This window comes from Phacochoerus africanus, chromosome 13 (assembly GCF_016906955.1).
Source record: "Phacochoerus africanus isolate WHEZ1 chromosome 13, ROS_Pafr_v1, whole genome shotgun sequence".
Classification (NCBI taxonomy): domain Eukaryota; kingdom Metazoa; phylum Chordata; class Mammalia; order Artiodactyla; family Suidae; genus Phacochoerus; species Phacochoerus africanus.
In genome coordinates this window covers 1423679-1448705 of record NC_062556.1, presented here as the reverse complement: position 1 = coordinate 1448705, position 25027 = coordinate 1423679, and the positions used below count along the sequence as shown (strand labels likewise).

Below are 25027 nucleotides of genomic sequence, written 5' to 3'. Positions count from 1 at the left end.
TTACATTTTTAGTGCACTTGAACAAAAATGAGACTGGAAACTCCAGAGGATAAATTATTTTTATATTCTTAGGCAAGACATATAAGTAATTTCAATCAGTGGCCTCAGTCCAAAGAAAAGGCCTTGGTTCTAAAATTTATGTTATGTATTTCAGTTAATTATAATACTTGTTTATGTAGGGATCTTTATTTTTTAAGATGATTCCCCAGTTTAACAGACTTTTTAAAATAGTGCAGCTGCTGACACTGGCCTCGGTAGATGGTCCTGCAGCACTTCAAGCTGAGACGCTGAGAACTTCCTGCCGCTTCACTGCCCACTCATGCATGTTCATTTACCCTAGACACCCTCATCCGTAGATTTATACGCTCGGTACACCCCTTCCAGATAATTTCCAAAGCTGTTAAATATTTATAAACCTAATTTTTATGATCCTGCTGCTTTAGAAACGTCTTCTCTGAGATCTTTTCCGCTCTAGCCTGTTTCTCATCTTTGAGATCATTTCTTACATATAAAACCAAACATTTTAGGACGCAAGTTGGCGAAGCCTGGGGTGTGGGTCCTTGTCAGAGGTGTTTCCAGATCAGGATGTGCTTTGCGGACAGTCGACGCCCAGGTTACGGGTTCAGCTGGATGACCGGCAAGGTGACGTGCTCATGTCACTAGCCTCCTGGCGCAGAGCTGCAATATTCCAGCTCCAGAAAGGCCTCCTGTGCCCTTAGAGCCAGTCCCTCACTCCCTCCCGCGCAGCTGCCAGCCGCAGCCCGCGGGCTGCTTCCTCTCGGCACAGGTGGGCTCCCTTCCAGCCTTTCGCGTGATGGAATCAGAGCGCATCCACCCTTCGTTTGACGCAGACTCCTCCCCGTTGTTGTGTTTGCCAGTGGTGTGCTCCTTTTGATCGCCGAGCAGTGTTTTATTGTGTGGATGTGATCTGTTTATCTCGTCACTTGGTGGTGACTGTTTGGGTTGTTGCCAGGTAGGGGCTCTTAGGAATATAGCGGCTGTGAATATTCACAGCCAGGTCTTTGGGTGACCATGTTTTCTTTGATGAAGTATGTGGGAAGGGAATTGCTGGGTCCTGTGCTAAGTATGATAAGTACAAATTAGGAAGCTGGCAGTTTTGCTTCCCAAAATCTGTGTACCACTCCACATCCCACCAGCAATACAAGAGCGTTCCATTTGAGACATATCTCAAAGGCTTTGTTTGTTTGTTTTTAGGGCTGCCCCCATGGCATATGGAGGGTCCCAGGCTAGGGGTCCAGTTGGAGTTACAGCTGCCAGCCTATGCCACAGCCATTCAGGATCCGAGCCGCATCTGTGACCTACACCACAGCTCACAGCAACGCCAGATCCTTAGCCCACTGAGCAAGGCCAGGGATCGAACCCGGAACCTCATGGTTCCTAGTCGGATTCGTTTCTGCTGCACCACGATGGGCATTCCCTCAAAGGCTTTTTTAAAAAGTCATAAATTAGGGAGTTCCCGTCATGGCTCAGGGGAAACAAATCTGACTAGCATCCATGAGGACGCAGTTTCGATCCCTGGCCTCGATCGGTGGGTTAAGGATCCAAGGTTACCGTGAGCTGAGGTGCAGGTCACAGACACGGCTCAGATCCCACGTTGCTGTGGCTGTGGCGTAAGCCGACGACTATAGCTCCAATACGACCAGTATCGTGGGAACTTCCATGTGCTGTGGGTGCCACCCCAAAAAGACAGAAAAAGTCCTAAATTAGTCATTTAGGTGTGTCCCCATTAATTCATTGTGATTTTTCTAAGTAGTCAGTGTGTGGTAAACACTGTGGTACATATTTGCCTTTTTACTTTTTTAATGTGGCTACTAAAAAAATTGGAAATCGGAGTTCCCGTCGTGGCGCAGTGGTTAACGAATCCGACTAGGAACCATGAGGTTGCGGGTTCAATCCCTGGCCTTGCTCAGTGAGTTAACGACCCGGCGTTGCCGTGAGCTGTGGTGTAGGTTGCAGACGTGGCTCGGATCCCACGTTGCTGTGGCTCTGCCGTAGGCCGGTGGCTACAGCTCCGATTTGACCCCTAGCCTGGGAACCTCCATGTGCCACGGGAGCGGCCCAAGAAATGGCAAGAAGACAAAAAAAATGAAAAAAAAAATTGGAAATCACTTATATGGCTCTGTCATACTTCTCTTGGTCAGCACTGCTTTAGAATGTATCAGACTATAGATGCTGAGAAATTTTTAGCATATTTACTGCATGTTCCTTCTGACACTTGTCTCAAATGCTGAAAAGGTTTCTCTGACTCCTGGGTGTACAGCACAAGAAAGAAAGCTGGAAGAGTCCAGAAGATTGAAGTTGCCTGAAGTGTACCTCTAGCTACATGAGGTTTTACGTATTATTCAGGGAAACGTCTTATAGATTTCATTTTCTCCAAGCAGTGGAATTTAAATGTTAATAGGTAGCTGTAGAGAAAACTGTACCATTTAACTGCTTAAAGATTCAACCCCAGCCTGGGAAGCTTTCCATATGCCACAGGTGTGGCCCTAAAAAGCAAGTTTAAAAAAAGAGTCTTGGAATGTTTCATGTATTTATATATTTATACCGTTATGTGTAAGAGATACGGAGTTGAATTGAGAAAGATGTGTTTACTTAGAAAATCACTGTGAACAAACATTAGCATATCTACTTGTCTCCAAAGAAGCAGCGTGGGTGGTTTATCGCTGCTTACTGATCACCAGCTGGTTTATGAAAAGCAGCTTGGGATTCTACCAAGAAGGTGAAGGCACTTGTGAACAGACATATTAAAGAGAACCAAGGCTTTCCAGATATCATAGCTCTTACTTAGGCAGGACTGCGCGTGAAAAATACAGAGCCAGGACGAGAGGAAATACTAGATAAACGGCCTGAGTTAAGCTTTGAATTCACTTCCGTTCAGGCAGAGGAAAGCAGAAGTACCAAGCCTGGAGCTCTCCCTGTGGCGCAGTGGGTTAACGATCCAGCTTGTCTCTGTGGAGGTGCCGATGGGGTCCCCAGCCCGGCACAGTGGATGAAGGATCCAGTGTTGCTGCTGCTGTGGCGTAGGTCACAGCTTCAGCTCCGATTCAGTCGCTCGCCCAGGAGCCTCCATAATGCTGCGGGTTCAGCCAAAAAAGAAAGGAAGTAACTATTTTGCTCTGTTTGATGGGAACAGTGATGAATGGCCATCACTAAGGGTCCCTGGGGACGTGACCCGTACAGGCCACTGTAAAACCATTGTTGGGGAGTTCCTGGGTGGCTCAGTGGGTAAAGGACCCCATATTGTCACTGCTGTGGCACAGGTTCAGTTCCTGGCCTGGGAACCCACCTGCCACAAGTGCAGCAGGCAAACAAACTATTGCAGTTGTGCGGCTGCAGTGTGCAGAGGCTCCTAGGAGGTGGACAGCATGGCCCTCAGGGACCAGCAGGCGCGGCAGTGCTCCAGACTCGTCTCTGGGCACAGTAGGAAGGGTGAACTCAGAGGGTGGAGGCGGAAGGCCCCCGGGCTGCTGCACTCGTCCAGGTTTCAGCTAGGAGTGAGAGGTAGGAAGTGCTCCCAGAGGTGTTGGGACACGCGCCATGGAGCCTGCCTTCCAGTCAGATGAGAGAAATGAAGGCGAAGCCGAAGCCAGGAGCAGCCACTACTGTCCACCCAGCCTGACTCAGGGTAATAGTGCTGACCGACCGCAGAGAAACGAAGACTCGCTCTTTTGAGAGCTGGCTTTATGACACGTTGTCGTATTACTAAATCTTTACAGCAGCCTGTAGAGGTCACAGCATCCCCGTTGTCAAAGGTGAGAGAGTAACGTCCGTGCAGCATTGCGGCCGCGGTGTGGTTCCGAGTCCGAGAGACTTGAGCAGCAGACCCTGCACGGCCTCCTTCACCAGGGGGACAGCTCCTCCCCAAGTAGCTGAGCTCACCTGCCTCCAAAGTCTTCCAGAGTCAGAGGAGTTCTTGTCGTGGCTCGGTGGTTAATGAATCTGACCAGCATCCATGAAGTTGTGGGTTCGATCCCTGGCCTCGCTCAGTGGGTTAAGGATCCAGCGTTGTCGTGAGCTGTGGCGTGGGTCGCAGACGCGACTCAGATCCCGTGTTGCTGTGGCTGCGGTGTAGGCCGGCAGCTGCAGCTCTGATGAGACCCCTGGCCTGGGAACCTCCATGTGCCGTGGGTGCGGCCCTTAAAAAAAAAAAAAAAAAAAGTCTTTCAGATTCTTTAAACATAATAGTGTAACACGCTGAATTTATAAAACACTTTCTGAGCACAACAGTTTTTTTCCTTTAATGTTTGGAAAGCTCTCGGATGATTAACCTGTGAAGTAAGAAAACAAGAAAAAGAGTATGTTCGAATGCACCACCGATTTTTCTCTTTAAGGTTATAAAGCTCAGCCTTCTAAGCCCGTAAGATGTTCTTCGTGCTGGTGTGAGGACACAGCACTAAACTGCAGAGCCCGCAGAGCATGACGCAGCGCGTCAATTTCAGGTGGCGGCGTAGGAGTTTGCCCGGGGCTGCAGCAGGTTCAGGATCCGGCGGCGTCGCTGCTACGGCACGGGTTTGGTCCCTGGCCAGGAAACTTCCACATGCCAAAGGCACGGCCAAAAAAAAAAAAAAAAAGCATAGAGGAGAAAAAACTGTGTTTCCATTAGTTATTAGTTATTTGAAAGGTTGTTTCATCTCTGTGGTCACTGTATTAGGAAGCCTGGGTACGTAGCATCTTCTACGTCTCATTTTATTGCAAGAACCAAACAGTTCTTTTTATATCAGAAAAGCGTATTTAAAAGGCAAGGTTTTGTGGAGGGTTTTTTTTTTTCCCCAGTTCATCTGAATGTTTCCCCAGTGAATTTTATTTGTTGTTCTTGCTACCCTAAGTGCTAAAAAAGTAACAAGAATGACTTTAATACCCAAAATAGAGACATAAAGTGATTTGAACAGCAAGTGCAAAAGTAATGAAGGAATATATTAATATAACGTTTTGTGGAAATGTCCTAAAATATAAGTTGCCTTAGTTTGTTCCTTTTGTGTTTCGTGGTACATTCCTATTTTGTTAGTATCCAGATCAACAAACTGCTGGTCGGTGTACCCCGAGAGCAAGTGAAGTAGCAGCCGTCTGTATCAGTGGTTCTCTGTCAGGTAGTGACAGACAGTGCCCCCAGCGGCCAAAGCCGTAATCGTTAATCCGCTTCGTCTCTACCTTGATAGGTGGCACATCGGCTTATTTGGGATAAGGGCCAGGGCTTTAGTGCCACTTCTTTGGACAGTAGGTTGATGACAGGTCTGTTTACTCACATAAACGTCCGCCTGGGGGTCCTTGGGCTTCACGTCGTGTTCTCGCCGGCAGGCAGGGCTGTGCCTGTGCTCTCCCTGCCCTGATGTTATCACGTTGTCGTATGCCAAATAAGCTGCTAGAGGGGTTATTGCATATAAAGGCCTTCAGCAGGATTTATTCTTCTCGATTCTGGAAGTGCTCCTATTCCAGAGATTGAACTATCAGGATCCATCCTCAAAGCAGAAATAAGTTAAATTGCCCTTATGTACTTTTCTTCATTTTCAGCCAGGAATCGAAAGTACGGATCCTGGTAACGTTGGTCGGTCTGGCAGTCGTGTTTCGACGTTCAGAGCTTGGACTCGAGTGTGTCCTCGGGCTTGTTTTACCACTTCTGCCTAAAACTTTGCCTTCTTTCCTCTAACAAAGCCCTCCTTTTCTACCAGAAACGCGGCCCTTCGCTCTCCCTGCAATGCCCTTTCCCCGTTCCTTTGAATTATTCAGATCTCCGCCCAAAGGTCACGTCCTCAGAGAGAACTGTCCAAAATAGGCCTGTCAGACAGTCCCTCCCCAGCAGCCTCAGCAACCTGTTGCCCTGTTTTATTGTGTTCTAGTCGGGACCCTTGACCTTCTCTGAATTCTCTTATTATCTGTTCACTTGCCTGTTCCCGTGGCCATTAGAGTATAAATTCAGTGTTTTGGGTTGGGGTGGGGGGGTTGGTAGGAGGCGATGTCAGTCCTTCACCACCATATTCCTGGCACGTAGCACGTTGCTGTCATGAATCAGCATCGTCCGGCTGTCTTGAAAGTACCTTGGGATATTCAGCAAGCATTGCTGGGAAACCTGGACAGCTGCATGCAAAGCAATGAAACTAGAACACACCCTCACACCATGCACAAAAATAAACTCAGAATGCCTGAAAGACTTAAATATACGACAGGACACCATCAAACTCCTAGAAGAAAACATAGGCAAAACACTCTCTGACATCAACATCATGAATATTTTCTCAGGTCAGTCGAAATTAGAGCAAAAATAAACCCATGGGACCTCATCAAACTGAAAAGCTTTTGCACAGCAAAGTAAACCCCAAAGAAAACAAAAAGACAACTTTCAGAATGGGAGAAAATAGTCTCAAATGATGCAACCGACAAGGGCTTAATCTCTAGAATATATAAACAACTTATACAACCCAGCAGCAAAAAAGCCAATCAATCAATGGAAAAATGGGCAAAAGACCTGAATAGACATTTCTCCAAAAAAGATATACAGATGGCCAACAAACACATGAAAAAATGCTCAACATCGCTGGTTATAAGAGAAATGGAAATCAAAACTACCATGAGATACCACCTCACACTAGTCAGAATGGCCCTCATTAATAAATCCACAAATAACAAGTGCTGGAGGGGCTGTGGAGAAAAGGGAACCCTCCCGCACTGTTGGTGGGAATGTAAACTGGTACAGCCACTATGGAGAACAGTTTGGAGATACCTTAGAAATCTATCCATAGAACTTCCATATGACCCCGCAATCCCACTCTTGGGCATCTATCCGGACAAAACTCTACTTAAAAGAGACACATGCTCCCGCATGTTCATTGCAGTACTATTCACAATAGCCAGGACATGGAAACAACCCAAATGTCCATCGACAGATGATTGGATTCGGAAGATGTGGTGTATATACACAATGGAATACTACTCAGCCATAAAAAAGAATGACATAATGCCATTTGCAGCAACATGGGTGGAACTAGAGACTCTCATACTGAGTGAAATGAGCCAGAAAGACAAAGACAAATACCATATGATATCACTTATAACTGGAATCTAATATCCAGCACAAATGAACATCTCCTCAGAAAAGAAAATCATGGACTTGGAGAAGAGACTTGTGGCTGCCTGATGGGAGGGGGAGGGAGTGGGAGGGATCGGGAACTTGGGCTTATCAGACACAACTTAGAATAGATTTACAAGGAGATCCTGCTGAATAGCATTGAGAACTTTGTCTAGATACTCATGTTGCAGCAGAACAAAGGGTGGGGGAAAAAAATGTACTTGTAATGTACACATGTAAGGATAACCTGACCCCCTTGCTGTACAGTGGGAAAATTAAAAAGTTAAAAAAAAAAAAAAAGAACATAGCAGAAAAAAATAAAATCATATAACTAGTGCTTTTGACAATAAAATATCTTATAAATGCAAAAAAAAGAAAGAAAGAAAGTACCTTGAGAGACAGAGACCTTGGGCCTAAGAGGACGCCAGGATGTAAAGTGGTTTGAAATGGAGCAGCTGCCATAGAACCAAATATACAGCAGTGTAACCTTCCCAGAGCACCAGAACCCTCTCCCTGAGTCCAAACCAAAATGTTTTAGGTAAGACTGACGTGACAAGCTTTATCTGACACTAAACCCCCATGGATAGACTTCAGGACAGACCCTTGTTTTAAATTCCACGTGGTATTGGAATAAGCCAATACTATAATAAGCCTCCTTAAAAAGTTATTTCAGTTAACTAATCCTATTTGCTTTTTTGTTCTGTCTGTAACTATTTACAGTAACTATGTGAAATTATTATATTATGTTGTCTTATATTAAAGGTAAGTTTTGAAGTCCCTGTAAAAATTTATATCATTTTCGGGGGGAGTTCCCATCATGGCGCAGCAGAAACAAATCCGCATAGGAACCATGAGGTTGCAGGTTCGATCCTTGGCTTCGCTTAGTGGGTTAAGGATTGGCATTGCCTTGAGCTGTGGTGTAGGTCACAGACGCAACTTGGATCTGGTCGTGGTGTAGGCCCGCTCCTGCAGCTCTAATTGGACCCCTAGCCGGGAACCTCCATATGCTGCGGGTACAGCCCTAAAAGGCAAAAGATATATATATATATATAATTTTCTGAATAATTCCTCTTTCTGTTTTTTAAATTGTCACTGTGATAAATGATCATTTTTTCCTACATTTCAGTATTTGTTCTAACAAATACAGACAACAAAAGATCCACATTACCCGTGTTGGCAGTGAGAAGGGAGAGCTCTCCACAGACTCTGTGGAAATCAGAAGGGTGAAAATGGAATGTTGTGAACAACTGCTTCGTATGTGACTTAATTTGATCAGTCAGATGACTGGACTCGTGCCTTAAGAAACAAAACTGACAAGAATGGCACAGAAACGTGCATAGCTTACCAAAAGCTTTCCCACAAAGAAATGGCTAGGCCCAGAGGGTTTCACTGGTACAGCCTGTCATGTATTTAAGGAGGAAGAAATGCCCAGTTTGCACAGACTCTAAGAAATACAAGAAAAAGGACACTTCCCTCATGTTATGAGACCACAATGTCTCTGATAACTAAAAAGACCTAACAAGGAGCTCCCATGGTGGCTCAGTGTGTTACGAACCTGACTCGTATCCATGAGGATGAGGGTTTGATCCCTGGCCTCCCTCAGTGGATTAAAGACCCATCGTTGCCATGAGCTGTGGTGCAGGCTGGCAGCTGCAGCTCTGATTGGACCCCTGGCCTGGGAACCTCCATATACAGCGGGTGTAGCCCTAAAAAGACCAAAAAAAAAAACCCAAAGACCTAATGAGACAAGTAAATTAGACTTACTTTCCTCACGAGCAGAGATAGGAAAATACGGAACCAGATGAACCAAAGCACATCCAGGAAGCGTTTGTCCAAGGAACACAAAATTCACTCAGCACAGACCTCCGTCTTAACCGAATAAAGGAGAAAACGGCGTGACCCTATCCGCACATGCAGACAGAGCATTTAACCGAGGAAGCGGTTTTTGTGATAAAACTCAGGAGAGTTGCAATAGGAAAGAACTTCTTCAGTTTGATAAAGGGTGTTTACAAAAAATTTAAAGTAGCTTCATGCTACAAGAGAAAATACTGAATGCTTTCCCCTTGAGGTCAGAAACAAGGCAAAGGTCTTTTCTTACCTCTGGTAGGTAACATTTTCCTGGAAATTCTAGGGATAGCAGCAGTACGGGGCGGGGGGGGCGGGGGGAAGGTTGGAGAGGACGAAGTGAGTCGGACTTGATTCACAGATATTATGACTGAGGCACCAACAAAATCGAAGCATAGAAAGTCACGTGTGTTTGCATGTAATAGTAGCAAACATTTGGAAACTGAAATTCAGTTCTTTTTTGGCTGGTATCCAGTAATATAAGTAGAAATAAATTTAACGGAAAACATACACCAGAAACTTTGGACATTGCTGGTAGAAATTCAAGGAGGCCTCAGTGAATGAAGAAATACATCGTTATGGATTCGAAGTCTTCGTGGTGTTAAGGTGTCAGTTCTTCCCAAACTGGTCTAAAGATTCAGCATTGCTAGCAAGTCTTTTTTATAGAAATTGACGAGCTGATTTTAAAAATGTATATTCCGAAGCAAAGGACCTGAAATACTCAAGTCAGTCTTTAAAAACAAGAACAAGTCTGGGAGTTCCCATCATGGCTCAGTGGTTAACGAATCCGACTAGGAACCATGAGGTTGCGGGTTCGATCCCTGGCCTTGCTCAGCGTGTTAAGGATCCGGTGTTGCCGTGAACTGTGGTGTAGGTGGCAGATCCTGTGTTGCTGTGGCTGTGGTGTAGGCCAGTGGCTACAGCTCTAATTAGACCCCTAGCCTGGGAACCCCTATATGCTGTGGATGCGCCCCAAAAAAGCAAACAAAAAAAAAATAAAGACAAGAACAAGTCTGGACAGCTGTTATACTGCCTGACTTTAAGATACTGCAAAGCTGTGGCCTCAGGGTGCTGTGATACCGCCCTGAGGATGGACAGGTAGACCAGTGAGAGATGCTGAGGAGGCCACACGTGCGTGGCCACTCAGCTTTCCGCAGACGACACTAGAGCAAGTGGACAGGATCTATACATGAGAAAACGAGCTGTGACTCCTACCGAACCCCCCACACAGAAGTGTACGTGAGCGGGTCCCCTGGGGTCCAGTGCATAGGACTCAGCACTTTCACTGCTACGACCCAGGTTCAGTCCCTGGTTTGGAAACTGAGACTCCACATCAAGCTGCTGCACAGCATAGACGGGAAAAGAAAAAAAAAGATTATTTGAGATTTATTACATATCTAAACATAAAAATTAAAACCATTAAGCTTCTAGGAAAAAATACAAGAATATCATCAGGATCTAGAATAGGCAGAGCTACTTGGGGCCCTAAAAGCAGTAACCATAAAAGGAAAAAAATGATAAAATCATCTTCATCAAAATTAACTTCTGTTAAGAAAAGGAATAGGCTGGAGTTCCCTTGTGGTGAAGCAGGTTAAGATCCAGCATTGTCACTGCTGGGATGTGGATTCTGTCTCTGGCCTGGGAATTGCTGTGTGTCCTGAGTGCAGCCCTCCACCCCTGCCCAAAAAAAAGAAAAAATGAATAGGCAAACTGTAAGGTAAGAGAAAATATTTTTCAAACAGATACTGACAGAAGACTTTTATCCAGAATATATAAGAAATCCTTAAAACTTAATAATTTTCAAATAAATTTTTTAACCAGGCGGAAGACTACAACAGAGGCGTTTCCGTATGGCCCAGCAGGTTAAGGACCCAGCACTGCTACGGTTGGGTCACTGCTCTGGCATAGGTTCAGTCCCATGGGCACAGCCAAAAAAAAAGTACGAATGGGAGATAGCATTTGGGAAGGTGCTCCATGTGAATTATCAGGGACGTGCAAGGTAAAACCACCTTGAAACGGTGCTGTTCCTCCAGCCAAACGGCCCGAATCTGAAAGACTGAGAACACGAAATGGTGAGGACACGAAGGAACCAGAATTCGCTTTGGGAAGAGGTTCGGTAGCTTCTTACAAAGTTAAACAGACCTACCTGTGCCCCGCCTGGGTATTTGGCTTTGAAAAAAATATTAAAACATATTTGAAAAAGGCTTGCAGTGGAAAGTTTATAAAGCTCTGCTATACAGCATAGCGCCTATAAGGTAGCAATATGCCGTCATGCCCTTAAAAACTTGGCAGTGGCAGTGCCCTGCTCTGCGGCAGGGGCCCACTTACTCGGGTGCGTCCGTCTGTGCATTTCCGCGTATATACATTTCTGCGGAAGAGCAGCTGCACAGAATGCGGATTGAGGGGGCACAAGGGTGGCTGAGCCAGGAAGGCAGGCTGCTGCTGATTGTTGGCACTGAGCAGGCCGTGCTGGGGGCTATCTCAGGACCCCCTTTGAAATTTTCCATTCTAAAAAGTTGAGAGGGCGCATGGAAAGCCGAGGGACAAACGTTTGAGTGTTGAGCCTGGCAGCACGTTGATTGTCACCTTAAACCAAAAGGATGAACCAAACAAGAAGCCTTCCACCTTTATTCCCTAAAATAAACGGGGGTGGAGGGGGGTCGGTCGAGTGCTGAGGAGTTGGAGGCTTTGGAGAACTAGACATAAGCCGGTGCCTGAAACAAACACAGAAGCAGCCTCGTTGAAGACAGTCAATCTGGAGCTTAGAGGCAGCTATTTTCAAACTATTAGCAAAGAAATAGCCTAGAAAGAAATGGGTGACTTTTGTCTCCTAATGGACTTGAATCCATAGTTTGAGATTTTGTCTACGTTTAATTTTTTTAAAAACCTTTTTTTTTTTGTAATTTGCTTCCCGTGTGAGGATTGGTACAAGTGATTCCGCAAGGGTGGGTAGGTTTTTCGTGTGCTCAGCCCCAAGGTGCTAGTGCCCGCTTTATAACTAGTAGAAATATGGGCCTTCAAGTTATTTTAATGCTTTATCAGTGCATAAAAAGGAAAGGGAAGGACATTTGTATGATGTGAGTAGCTTTTTAAAGAGCTGTATTCTGGAAATGTGTCCGTAAACAGAGACACAAAAAATTAATTATGAACAAAGTTCTTTCAAAGAGGGAGGATGATCATGTTTCATAGGATGATGCCTTCTGAATGCGTGTGTGTGAGGTAAGCCAGGTTCCTAGGAGAAAACTGTCCAAGTTACAGTAAAAAGAATGTTAATACTTGCATATGTGTTTCCCCTTTGGTCCTGACATGACTTAAGAGGAGGAAAAAACCCCTGATGTTATGAGGTACAATGCAGAAATAATTGAACGAATGACTGGTACGTATTTTATAATAAACGCTTAGCCTCAGAGTTCCCGTTGTGGTGCAGGGGCCGCTGCCATGAGCTGTGGTGTAGGTCGCAGAGGCAGCTCGGATCCCGCATTGCTGTGGCTGTGGTCTAGGCTGGCAGCTGCCTCTCCAGTTCAACCCCTAGCCTGGGAACTCCCATATGCTGCTGTTGCTGCCCTAAAAAGCAAAAAAAAAAAAAAAAACTTAGCATCTGTTTTTGGGGTGGTTCTGAAAAATCCAGTAGACACGTATCTAAACTCATGTTTGTGCTCTTTTCAGCTGCAGAAGATCATAAGTAAACAGGATGACTTGAAGACAGCAGTAATTCATGAAACAGAGCACCAGGTACGTGCGAGTAAGCTAAATATTTCCAGACGGGCGTTACTCACCTGCGTTCATGTAAGTATTCCCAAATAGTTGAGAAAATTGCCAGTAACTTAATTTTTCTACACATTCAGTAGATTTGCTGCATTCACGTGACCCAGGCTTCAAAAGAGTCCCCAGAGAATGTAGGTAGGGCAGAAATTTCCCCAGTCGCCCAGTTCTTGTGTGTTCTTGCAGAGGTGGCTCGCGTATATGAAAGCAGACGTGTGAATAAACATCTACACATCCACAGATTCTTTTTACCATTTTTGTGCAAGCAGTAGTCGTCTCTGCATTATTCTGCATCCTCCCGTTTTCTCCTTCCTGTGTCTGAATACATCCTTCTTTGTTTAATAGCTCCGTACGGTTTATGTAGTTGTCCACCTTTTGAAAGGTATGTAGCATACATCCAATATTTGATATCACAAAGAATGCGGCAGTTAATAGTCCTGTAATTGTATCGTTTTATGCACATGTGAATATGTCTGGGGGATAAGGTCCCAGAAATTCCCTTGCTGGATCAAAGGGGATGAACGTTGCTAAGGCTGTCGATAAACTTGGTAAGTATTGGCAAATATCTTCCACAGAAAGTGAGCCAGGTTCGTTCCCACCTGTCATGTGTATCCTTACATTTTCTACTGATAGTCTTTCCATAAACTGCCATTCCACAGCGTGCTTTCTGTGAGATTTTCCTACATTTCCCGATCATTTCTGCTTTGAGAGGATGTCTGCTTCACATTATGCAAGTTATTAAAATCCCAGTGTGTGCCGTCTCCTTCCCTCTCAGTGCCCCGTGTGGCTTTTCCTGGGTCCGGGTCCTTGACTGAATGGTGTTCCCACCTCCTGGGCGCACACATCCCCCGCGTCCTCAACACGCGTCCCACGCCCGTGACTGTTGAGATGTCTGTGGTCCTCTGAGGTGGTGCGAGGTGAGGTCAGGCCACAGGCCACTCGGCGTTGATGGTTGGCTGGAGGCACTCAGAGTAACCCCCCGAAAGTGGTCAGGTTCGTGGCTACAGCTCGTTACGGTGCGAGGACTCGGGTTAAAGTCGGCTGGGGGAGGGACACTCGGGCAGAGTCCAGGGCTCCGGTTGTCCTGTCTGAGGAGCCATGGACGGCGCTGACCTTCCCCGCAGGGACAGACAGGGCCTTGATGAGACGGAGGGGGTCAGCAGGCACACCTGGTTGGCTGCCCATGTGGCTGACCCCCGACTCCGCGCGTCTGGAGAGCAGGCTGATGCCCCATGGCCCAGAGCCCAACAGTCTCAGGGTGAGACTGCCGGGTGTGGCCGAAGGCCTGCAGGCCAAAAAAAGCAGCCTTTTCTTAGGGTCACCTCCTAGGCAGCCCCGGGCAAAGGCCAGCCTCCGTTTGGGTGAAGACCACGCCTTACGACGCAGGTGTATCTCCATAGCTGGCAAAGCACCGGGCACACGCTCTGTGCTCCACAAACGAATGAATGAACAGTTAGGGATGAACGTTTTTAACCACTGACCTGAGGTTGGTCATGAAGCCTGTGCCTGTATTTGCTGTTAGAAGCCCGGCGCGGTCAGTAGCCCCCCACGTAAATCTAGGGTCGAGGTCTCGACATGAGCTCGTCGGGCCAGAGGCCTGCGTACTGTGAGGCCTTGGTGCCTGCTGTCACACTGCCTTCCCCAGCGGCTGTGACCGCTCACCTCCCCAGGAGAGAGGACCCACCTCGCCCACAGGTTCTCCAGCACCAGTGTCATTCTCGTTTTGTTCTTTTTTTTTTTTTTGGCTTTTTGCTATTTCTTTGGGCCGCTCCTGTGGCATATGGAGGTTCCCAGGCTAGGGGTCAAATCGGAGCTGTAGCCACCGGCCTACGCCAGAGCCACAGCAACTCGGGATCCGAGCCGCGTCTGCAACCTACACCACAGCTCACGGCAACGCCAGATCCTTAACCCGCTGAGCAAGGGCAGGGACCGAACCCGCAACCTTCTGGTTCCTAGTCGGATTCGTTAACCACTGTGCCACGACGGGAACACCCTCATTTTGTTCTTTAATCTGTGTCACTGCGTTAGGGGAAAAGGCATCTCATCGTTTTTTGGGTTTTTTTTAAGACAGTCTAGGAGTTCCCGTTGTAGCTCAGTGGTTAGCAAATCCAACTAGGAACCATGAGGTTGCAGGTTCAGTCCCTGGGCTCACTCAGTGGATTAAGGATCTGGCGTTGTCATGAGCTGTGGTGTAGGCCACAGACACGGCTTGGATCCCGCATTGTTGTGGCTGTGCTGTAGGCTGGCGGCTACAGCTCCGATTGGACCCCTAGCCCGGGAACTTCTATGTAATGCGGGTGCGGCCCTAGGAAAAAAAAGGAAAAGCCAAAAAAAAGAAGGCAGTCTACAGACCATTTGTATTTCTCATTTTATACATTTTCTACTGTTCTTTGGGAATTTCTTTCTCACTTTGCTAACTGCTTTTATCCTCTGATTTAGCTGCGGGGTTTTTTTTTTTCTTACTCGTTTGAAATGTGTTTCTCAAGGGCGTCCCCAGAACATTGCATGACTGTGCTTTTTACTCTAAATGGACTCTTCTCTTTCAAGAGAAAAATTACTACAGTGAATAGAAAATGTACTTATTTTTTAATGTTTTTGTACCAGTCTATCGTAATGATTTTCCTTATTAGGTTGATGTTTTCTGTTGACCGTTGTAAGTATAAAACCATATTATCTCTAAGTAATGTTAATCTTAGTTTATTCCTCTGTGTGTTGGACAGAATTCCCCCAGAGTGTCCCATGATGGTGCTCACGGGAGGCGTCCCGCTCGTATTCTGACCTTCACGCAGACACGTCCAGTTTTATAGTCTTGGGCATTTATGTGGAAATTAAGAGAGAAAAACTCCAGGCATGGCAGGAAATCACAGGCAATTACATAGTTTAGTTGGCCTGTAAGTTTCCAGTGGCTTCTAGTCAACACTAAGTTCCAAAAGCAGGTGTTTTAGGAAAACCAACATATTTAATATAGTATAAGATTTTACTTTTTAAATATGAACCAAAAGTATGTTTGTTTTTGGGGGGGTTTTTTGGGTGTTGTGGGGTTTTTTGTTTGTTTGTTTGTTTGTTGCTTTTAGGGCCATACCCGTCGCACATGGAGGTTCCCGGCTAGGGGCCCAGTTTGGGCTACAGCCGCTGGCCTGCACCACAGCCACCGCAACACAGGATCCAAGCCATGTCTGTGACCTGCACCCCAGCTCACGGCAACACCAGATCCTTAACCCACTGAGCGAGGCCAGGGATGGAACCCACAACCTCAGAGTTCCTAGTCGGATTCGTTTCCACTGCACCATGATGGGGACTCCTAGAGCGTGTTTTCATGCGGCTTATAAATAATGACACTAAACGTTTGATAATTAATTAGTTTTTAAGATGTGTGAAAGATAGATGTTAGTATTTTCAAAAATCGAGGAACGTAAGAAAAGTGAAATAAATGTAAAGACAGGCTTAGTTCTTAGACAGGAAGAGTGAGTGTCCTACCGTGGCTGATGCCCGCTGAATTAGTCCAGGAGAAACGGGACACCTGAGCCCTGGGTTTTGTCTTTGCTTGCTTGGTGATCGTGGTGGGGGGGGGGGGGCGCGGAGGGGGCTGCAGGCAGGAGCTGTACAGAAACTTGGCCCAGTGACTCTGAAGTTCGTCTGGAGAGAGGAACTTGCGAGGACAGCCAGAGCAGTCTGGAAAATGCCAGCCCTGGGAGGGACAGTGAGGTGGTCTAATGAGAAATAGCCGAAATATGAGCCCAGGCACGGAGGCGGTGGTGTGATCGAGGTACCATTTTAAATCAGCAGGAAGCAGCTGGTGAGCGGCTTGCTTTTCCAAAGTCCAGGAGCCCAGAGGTCGTCGGGACACCCATTCAGTGCCCAGGTCCGCCCCCGCCCCCCGCCCCCGCCGCGCCCCCACAGTGCTTCTCAGACCCGCCCGCCTGCCGTCGCCTGCGTCTCCGCCTCGCCCACCAGAGCTGCCCGCCCGCGGCTCTGCCTGCACCGGCTCGCCTTCGCTTTCACGCTGGGCCCGGGGTGGCTTAAGGCCCGAGTGGCCGGCCCACTGCTCCCCGCGGCACAGGCGGCGGGGAGGGCTCGGACTCCCGCGCCCAGGCTGCCTCGGCCCCCGAGGGCCGTGCGGCCGTGAGCAAGAGAGCCGCTGCCCGCGCGTCCTGTGCGTGACGCGGGTCATCGTCTCGGGCCGCAGCGGTGGTGGCGAGGGTGGAATCAGCTGGGACGGTTTCTGCTGCCCGCGTCAGCGCAGCGCGAGGGGCGGCGGCCCTCTCGTGGCTTGTCGCCGCTCTCCCCGCCCGGCCCTCCAGCTCCGCGCCCCTGGGCACCTGCAGCCCTTGAGACCTGCCCGTTGGGAGTGTTTGTTCCCTTGTCACCGTCCTCTGCTCAGACCTGGGGTCTCAGCCGGAGTGGCGTTTTCTCAGGGACGCCTTGCTGAGCTGCTGGGTGAGGCAGACCCCCTGTTCCACGCTCCGGGGGCGTCATGGGCCACTTCCCAACGCCTTCACGCTTCGGTCACCGTTTTAGTTTCGTGTTTACGCCCGGTGATCCCGCAGGAGCAGAGGGGCCTCCCGACTCTCTGCACGTGGCGGGCGTCCACCTGGTTGTCCCCGCCCAGTGGATGTGTTGCCTGAGTAGTGCTGGGTGAGTGTCCCGGTTCTTACACCAAATAAAGTGTGGACCCAGGATTTCACTTTCAGCCAGTTCCCTGGTGGCTCAGTGGGTTAAGGATCAGTGCTGTCACTGCTGTGGTACAGGTTTAATCCCTGGCCCAGGAACTTCCACATGATGTGGGCACAACCAAAACATGAAAAAAATTTTAAATTAAAAGAAATAGGCCTTCCCATCCTGGCTCAGCAGAAACAAATCTGACTAGCATCCATGAGGAAGCAGGTTCGATCCCTGGCCTCACTCAGTGGGTTAAGGATCCGGTATTGCCGTGAGCTGTGGTGTAGGTCGCAGGCATGGCTCAGGTCCCACGTTGCTGTGGCTGTGGTGGAGTTTGGTCCGAGGCTGGACCAAACTCATCTTTCCCCTCTGAGCTGCGGGTGTTGCGTTTGATCCACTGCCCTCAGCCCTCGCTGGACCACCATCCCCCGTCCTCTGCCGTGGAAGGTCCTAGAACACATCCCCCTCCACCCTTCAAGGTGCACCCCCCGGGCTTCCGGTTGCCCTCAGCTGAGCAGTAGCTGGGGGATCCTATGCCCTGGAAGCCCGTCTGGGGGCCTCTGCCGGCCTCTCTCCTACGCTTGTCCCTCCGCTTCCTCCCCGACTGCTTTGCTGTCGCTGCACCTCAGGTTCTCGTGAGTCCAGCCACGAGCAGTCCCGCCGCTGCTGCTTCTGGGACGTGGGACGGCCGTGGGCAGTATGCCAGACCGCCCAGCGCCTGACTCTAGCGTTCCTTCAGCTGCTCTTTTTCAAAATATTTGGTTTAAATTTCTGCCTCTTTTTATTGTTTAGTTGCTGCTGATCATCTTTTTAGAACACTGTTTTGAGAGATTGCGCTGTGGTTCAGCGGGTTAAGAACCCAACATAGTGTCAGTGAGGCCGCAGGTTCGATCCTTGGCCTCGATCATCGGGTTAAGGATCTGGCGTTGCCATGAACTTCGGCGTAAGTTGCAGACGCAGCTCAGATCCGATGTTGCTGTGACTGTGGTGTAGGCCTACAGCTGCAGCTCCGATTCAGCCCTAGCCTGGGAACTTCTATATGCCCTAGGTGTGGCCCTAAAAAGAAAAAACAAAAAGGGAATGCTGTTTCGTTGTTTGTTTTACTGGAGATTTGAAGGAGGAAGAGTCTGTGAATTTGTTCTCATTTCCTTGGATGGAATCTTCCCCTGTTAATTTTATTTTTAAAATTTTTTTATTAGAGTATAGTTGACTTATAATGTCTGTCAATTTCTGCTGTATAGTAAGGTGGCCCAGTCATGGATATATGTACATTGTTTTTCTATCCCAAGAGATTGAATATAGTTCCCTGTGCTGTACAGTAGGAGCTCATTATGCTTATCCATCCTAAATGTAATGGTTTGCATCTCCTAACCCCGAACTCCCCTTCTATCCCGCTCCCTCCCCCCTCGCCCTTGGCAGCCAGAAGTCAGTTCTCCAGGTCTGTGAGTCTCTTTCTGTTTGTGCATAGGTCCACTTGTGCCATATATTAGATTCCAGATACGAGTGTATCATATGGTATTTGTCTTAATCTTTCTGACTTATTTCACTTAGTATGAGAGTCTCTAGTTCCATGGTGCTGCATATGGCATTATTTTGTTCTTTTCATGGCTGAGTAGTATTCCATTATATATCTGTACCACATCTTCATAATCCATTCGTCTGTCAGTGGACATTTAGGTTGTTTCTATGTCTTGGCTATTGTGAATAGTGCTGCAGTGAACATACGAGTACATGGATCTTTTTCAAGGAAAGTTTTGTCCTGATATATGCCCAGGAGTGGGATTGCTGGGTCATATGGTAGTTCTATATTTAGTTTTCTCAGGAACCTCCATACTGTTTTCCAGAGTGATTGTACCAATTTGTGTTCCCACCAACAGAGCAGGAGGGCTCCCTTTTCTCCACACCCTCTCCAGCGTGTGTTATTGGTGGACTTGTTAATGAAGGCCTTTCTGACCGGTGTGAGATGGGCCCTCGTTGTAGTTTTGATTTGCATTTCGCTCATAATTAGTGATGTTGAGCGTTTTCATGTGCCTGCTGACCATCCATACGTCTTCTTTGGAGACATGTCTGTTTAGATCTTCTGCATATTTTTCGATTGGGTCGTTTGGGTTTTGCTGTTGAATTATGTCAGTCGTTGGTATATTTTGGAGAGTAAAACCTTGTCAGTTACATCGTTTACAGCCATTTTCCCCCATTCCATAGGCTGTCTTTCTCTTTTTTTATAGTTTTCTTTTCTGTGCAAAAGCTTGTAAGTTTGATTAGGTCCCGTTGGTTTATTTTTGTTTTTATTTCTGTTGCTTTGGGAGACTAACTTAAGAAAGTAGTTGCACAATTGATGTCAGAGAATGTTTTGCCTGTGTTCTCCTCTAGGAATTTTATGGTGTCTTGTCTTATGCTTAAGTCTTTAAGCCATTTTGAGTTTGTTTTTGTGCATGGTACGGGGGTGTGTTCTGGTTTCATTTATTTGAATGCAGCTGTCCGGTTTTGCCAGCACCGCTTGCTGGAGACACTGTCTTTTTCCCATTTTATAGTCTTGCCTCCTTTGTCAAAGGCTAATTGTCCAAGTTTCTGGGTTTGTTTCTGGGCTCTCTGTTTTGTTCCATTGGTCTGTGTGTCTGTGTTGGTACCAGTACCACACTGTCCTGATGACTGCGGATTTCTAGTATTGTCTGAGGTCTGGGAGAGTGATGCCCCTGCTTGGTTTTTTTCCCCCTCAGGATTGCTTTGGCAATTCTGGGTCTTTCATGGTTCCATATAAATTTCTTGGATTGTTCTATTTCTGTGAAAAATGTCATGGGTAATTTGATAGGGATTGCATCAAGTCTAAAGATTGTCCCCTGTTAATTTTATAATTAGCAAAAGCTGGAGTTCCCGTCGTGGCGCAGTGGTTAACGAATCCGACTAGGAACCATGAGGTTGCGGGTTCAGTCCCTGCCCTTGCTCAGTGGGTTAAGGATCCGGCGTTGCCGTGAGCTGTGGTGTAGGTCGCAGACGCGGCTCGGATCCCGAGTTGCTGTGGCTCTGGCGTAGGCCGGTGGCTACAGCTCCGATTTGACCCCTAGCCTGGGAACCTCCATATGCCGCGGGAGCGGCCCAAGAAATAGCAACAACAACAACAACAACAAAAAAGACAAAAGACAAAAAAAAAAGCTAGTGTTTTTGTTTGGGTTGTTTGTTTGTTGTGGTTTTTTGTTTGTTTTGTTTTTTGCTTTTTAGGGCCACATCTGCAGCATATGTGGGTTCCCAGGCTAGGGATTGAATTGGAACTACCCCTGCCGGCCTACACCACAGCCACAGCAATGCCAGATCCTTAGCCCACTGAGCGAGGCCAGGGATGGAACCTGCAACCTCATGGCTCCCAGTCAGATCGTTTCTGCTGCGCCGCGACGGGACCTCCAGGAAAAGCTAGCGTTAAGTTTCTGGCTTTCAGCAGAAGGTCCAAGACTGTCCCCGTTTAACTCTCTCACTCCTGCTTCGTGAGGAAGTGCCTGGGGGCGTCACATTTTGAAGTAACTGGTTTCGCTGTTTTCAGCCCTGTTTTTGGCCTGTCCCAGGTTTTGCTCCCTGCTGCACCCCCCTTTTGTCCCCTCCCTTCAGCAAAGAGGATGGTGTTACGCAAAGCAGCGGACAGAACGGCCTCACCTCTTTTTGCTCTTGTTACGAGGATCTTGTGCGTGTGTTGTCCTAAGTGTTGTAGCCTCGAGAATCAGTTTTCGTTCTTGATTATTTGAAATTATTGTATCAATTTGTACAGGAACCAACAGTGAAAGAACCTGAAATTAACACAACCCTCCAGGTACGTTTCTTTGGAAAACGAGGAGAAAGAAAACTTCATTATAAAGAATTTCGAAGGTAAGAATAAATTTCTGTTTCTTTGTTTTTTGCTGTTTTTTTAGGGGGCCGCACCCGAGACATATGGAGGTTCCCAGGCTAGGGGTCCAGTCGAAGCTGCAGCCGCCAGCCTGCACCAGAGCCACAGCAACTCGGGATCCGAACCACGTCTGCAGCCTACACCACAGCTCACGGCCACGCTGGATCCGTAACCCACTGAGCAAGGCCAGGGATCGAACCCACATCCTCATGGTTCCTAGTCGGATTCGTTAACCACTGAGCCATAACAGGAACTCCAGAATTTTTAAGGTACAACGAAAAACCAGAACCGTCTTTAGTTTTTTCTCACAGATGGCAGAGTGCTTTCCAGTTTTGTTACCTATTTTTTAATTTGAAAATTCCGTAGTGCTCAATAGTCACTTAAAACGAAATATGGAGAACACGTGGGGATTTTATGACTGGCCCCTGGTGGTTGCGAGGTCCTCCTGGAGCTCCCGAGCATGTCCTGGCCGCCAGGCGGGGCGCTGGCGTCTGGTCACAGCTCTGGTCACAGCACCGAGGTGAAGCTGCGAGGAACTTACATCCGTTTCGCATTTTGCCATTTAGATTTATGGAAAACTTACAGACCGAGGTCCAGGAAATGGAGTTCCTTCAGTTTTCTAAAGGTTTGCATTTCATGAGAAAAGAAGACTTTGCAGAGTGGCTCCTTTTCTTCACTAACACTGAAAATAAAGACATTTACTGGAAAAATGTGAGAGAGAAGCTGTCAGCCGGAGAGGTGGGTTCGCCTTTTCTTCTGCTCACGGTAAAGCTGAGGCGGTAATTGAGACACATTGATGAACGGACGGCCCTCCAGTTTAGTCAGGCGTGAGCTGCTCTCTGTTGTGTGATTGTGTAATGGGTGGAAGATGATTGCCGGGCTGTTAATAACGGGTAGTGTGTAGCGGTAATATCTCACGCGGTTTTTACTGTATTGTTCCAAAAAACTTTTGAAATGCATATGTATTTTCATATAATTTTTAAAGTTATCTGTAGAGCGAGGAAAAAGATAATGAAATATAAAGATCTCATTTATAATTGCAGTAGAGATACATAACAATTAGAAATAAATTGGGGAGTTCCCGTCGTGGCGCAGTGGTTAACGAATCCGACTAGGAACCATGAGGTTGCGGGTTCGGTCCCTGCCCTTGCTCAGTGGGTTAACGATCCAGCGTTGCCCTGAGCTGTGGTGTAGGTTGCAGACGAGGCTCGGGTCCCGAGTTGCTGTGGCTCTGGCGTAGGCCGGTGGCTGCAGCTCCGATTTGACCCCTAGCCTGGGAGCCTCCATATGCCGCGGGAGCGGCCCAAGAAATAGCAACAACAACAACAACAACAACAAAGACAAAAAAAAAAGAAAGAAATTGAACCAGAAATATATGGAAAAGGCTTGATGAATGTAAAGGAAACTTACCTGATTACAGAAACATCTCCTGTTGTTGATGGACTAGAACTAGTCTTAGTGTTACTTACAGCAGCTGGGCCTTAGCCTGGTCTGAGTGAGTGTGACGTGATGTGCATCTGTAACAGCCGGGATGTGCAGCCGTTGCACACTAGCCCCGAAAGCCGCTTGGCTCACGCAGGACGGCTTCCCGTCTCCGTCCTGCTCCGTTTCCCGGCTGGGCTGGCGGGAGACCCCTGCCCGCATCACTGCTCGAGACCCAGCCTCTCCCAGGCTGCGCGCTCTCGGAGCTCCACCGTCTGTAGAAACACCATCCTCAGAGGGCAAAGAAAAGCGCGAGTCACGTTCCAGTGACTATTTTGCCTGGAAATGCCACCCACGACGACCGGCCGGACTGATCCCATGGCCACGCGTGACGGCAGGGAGGTGGCAGTGTGCGGAATCGGGGAGAAGCGGGTCCTGGCGAGCAGGGGCAGGCGGGCTCCTGTAACAGGGCCCTTCCTTGGGAGTCTGGGTGAAACAGCTGAGGGGCAGGGCTGTGTGGAAATCTTTGCACCTTCCCCGTCACTCTGCTGTGAACCTAAAACGGATCTAAAAAAACTAAGTCTTTTTAAAGAAAGAGTGCTGCGATACTAAAATGCATCACCAAACCTTACAACTAAAACAGCGTTACTGACAATGCATTTGACTAATGAGCTGAACAGAATAAAGTCAGAAATAGACACAGATACACCCGGAAACTGAGTATGTGTAAACTCAAAGTGCAAATGAGTTGGGTAAAAGAAGAACCGTAAGCAAGTGGCACTGGGCTAATTCCCTGGGCACCTGAGGGAGAAAGTGAGGTAAACCCCCACCTCATTTATTACTCCAGAGTAATTCCTAGGTCCATCAAAGGTTCGGTGCTAGAGAGAGAAGTGAACCTGAGTAAGCGTGGCCCAAAACGTGCAAGCAGTGTCGCAGAGTGGGGTCTATACACACTAAGCAAAATCCAGATGCCTTCGATGAAACTGGTTACATTTTTTCCTAAAACTTAAAGGTCTGTTGCCTCCCTCATCTCCCCAAAAATTATAATCACAGCCAAAAGAAAAAAATTAACACAATAGGAGGAAATACTGGCATCACATGTAATAGACCAATTTCTATAGTGAGATCTTACAAAACCAAGGACGTTGAAGGGGCTGACATTCCAGCCTGCATACTGTGTGGCGGGGTCTGAGAAGTCAAGGTCTGAGATTTGTATCTGTTTGCAGGTTAGCCTGCATGGCGTCATGGCTGCTGGCAGAAGACACGGCATGTTGCACCAAGGCACGTTTTTTGTTTTTGGCTGTGCCCAGGGCGTATGGAAGTTCCTGGGCCGGGGGTCTGAGCCAGGCCACAGCAGTGACAGCACCTGATCCTTAACCTGCTGCACCACACGGGAACTCCCGGAGAAGTTTATTACTCTGTTCATTGCACCGAGCCAGCACAAGCATCGCATTTGCCTCCATGCCCCTTGCCCCAGGGCCCGAGATGTGGGTTTGCACTGCAGCCAAGGAGTCTGGATCTTTGATGGCGGCAGTAGGAAGGCCGCCCTGCCCTCGAAGGGCAACGCTGTCTCTATTCTGGTCCCTCTGCCAACGTCCGGACAGACCGTGTGGAGAGAGGTGATCGGGGCCTCTGTTCATAAGATGCACAGGAGGTCAGAGGACCCCCAACAACTGCCTTCCGGCAGCAAGTCACCTGTCAGCCCCTTAAACACGGGCGGATGACACAGCGGGCGCGGGAAGAGAAATCCACATCTGGCTCCTGAACACGGAAGTGCGGCCTTTAACGTGCTCGCAGTTACAGACACACGATCCCAGCCTTGACCACAGGCGTGTCTCGCTACAGTGAAGCCGGTCGGAGGGGTTGCGCCGGGGCCGCTTCGAGACCACGATGCCGAGGAGCAGCCGCGGGCTCGCTCGTGTGATGAGAGAGTGAAGCAGGGTGTGGACCGGCGAGGACACACCCGCTGTGCACAGGGCATCCGAGGAGGGCACGAGGGAGCTGGGGTGAAAGGGGGAAGAAGAGTTCGCGTCGTTTTATTCGTTGTACTGTTGGAATTTTTTTAACCATGTGTACATATTACCTCTCCAAAACATTTGAATAAAAGAATTCAACAAATTTGCAAAAGCGGAAAGCAGTGAACCTCGGAGGAGACGCCGCGTGTCCGAGGATGCGGTCCTGAGCGCCTCCACAGGGAGGAGCGTGCTTCCCGAATAAGGATGTCCATGCGTGGACGTTCTCAGTGGACACACTAGCCTTCTTGCTTGCTTTTTGTTTGTTTTGCCGTCAAGTGCACAGGTTTTAAAATCAGGTGGTGCGTTCCCTGGTGGCCTAGCGGTGAAGGATGTGGCACTGTCACGTCTGTGTCTTGGGTCAGTGCTGTCGTT

At 48.0% G+C, this 25027-nt stretch overlaps 1 protein-coding gene across 2 annotated transcripts in view; it reads left to right on the top strand.

The window, feature by feature from the left end:
- The window catches only part of MICU2 (mitochondrial calcium uptake 2), an 80248-nt gene that overhangs the window by 49845 nt on the left and 5376 nt on the right, over positions 1-25027 (top strand). Inside the window, exons 7-10 of one of the 2 annotated variants that reach the window (XM_047756518.1) lie at positions 12593-12658; positions 21102-21199; positions 21785-21956; positions 23867-24762. In XM_047756518.1, the coding sequence (XP_047612474.1) occupies positions 12593-12658; positions 21102-21199; positions 21785-21956; positions 23867-24010 (480 nt within the window). In that variant the 3' untranslated portion in view covers positions 24011-24762. Of the gene's footprint in view, positions 1-12592; positions 12659-21101; positions 21200-21784; positions 21957-23866; positions 24763-25027 lie in introns of those variants that run through there. The other variant, XM_047756517.1, reaches the window with a different exon arrangement.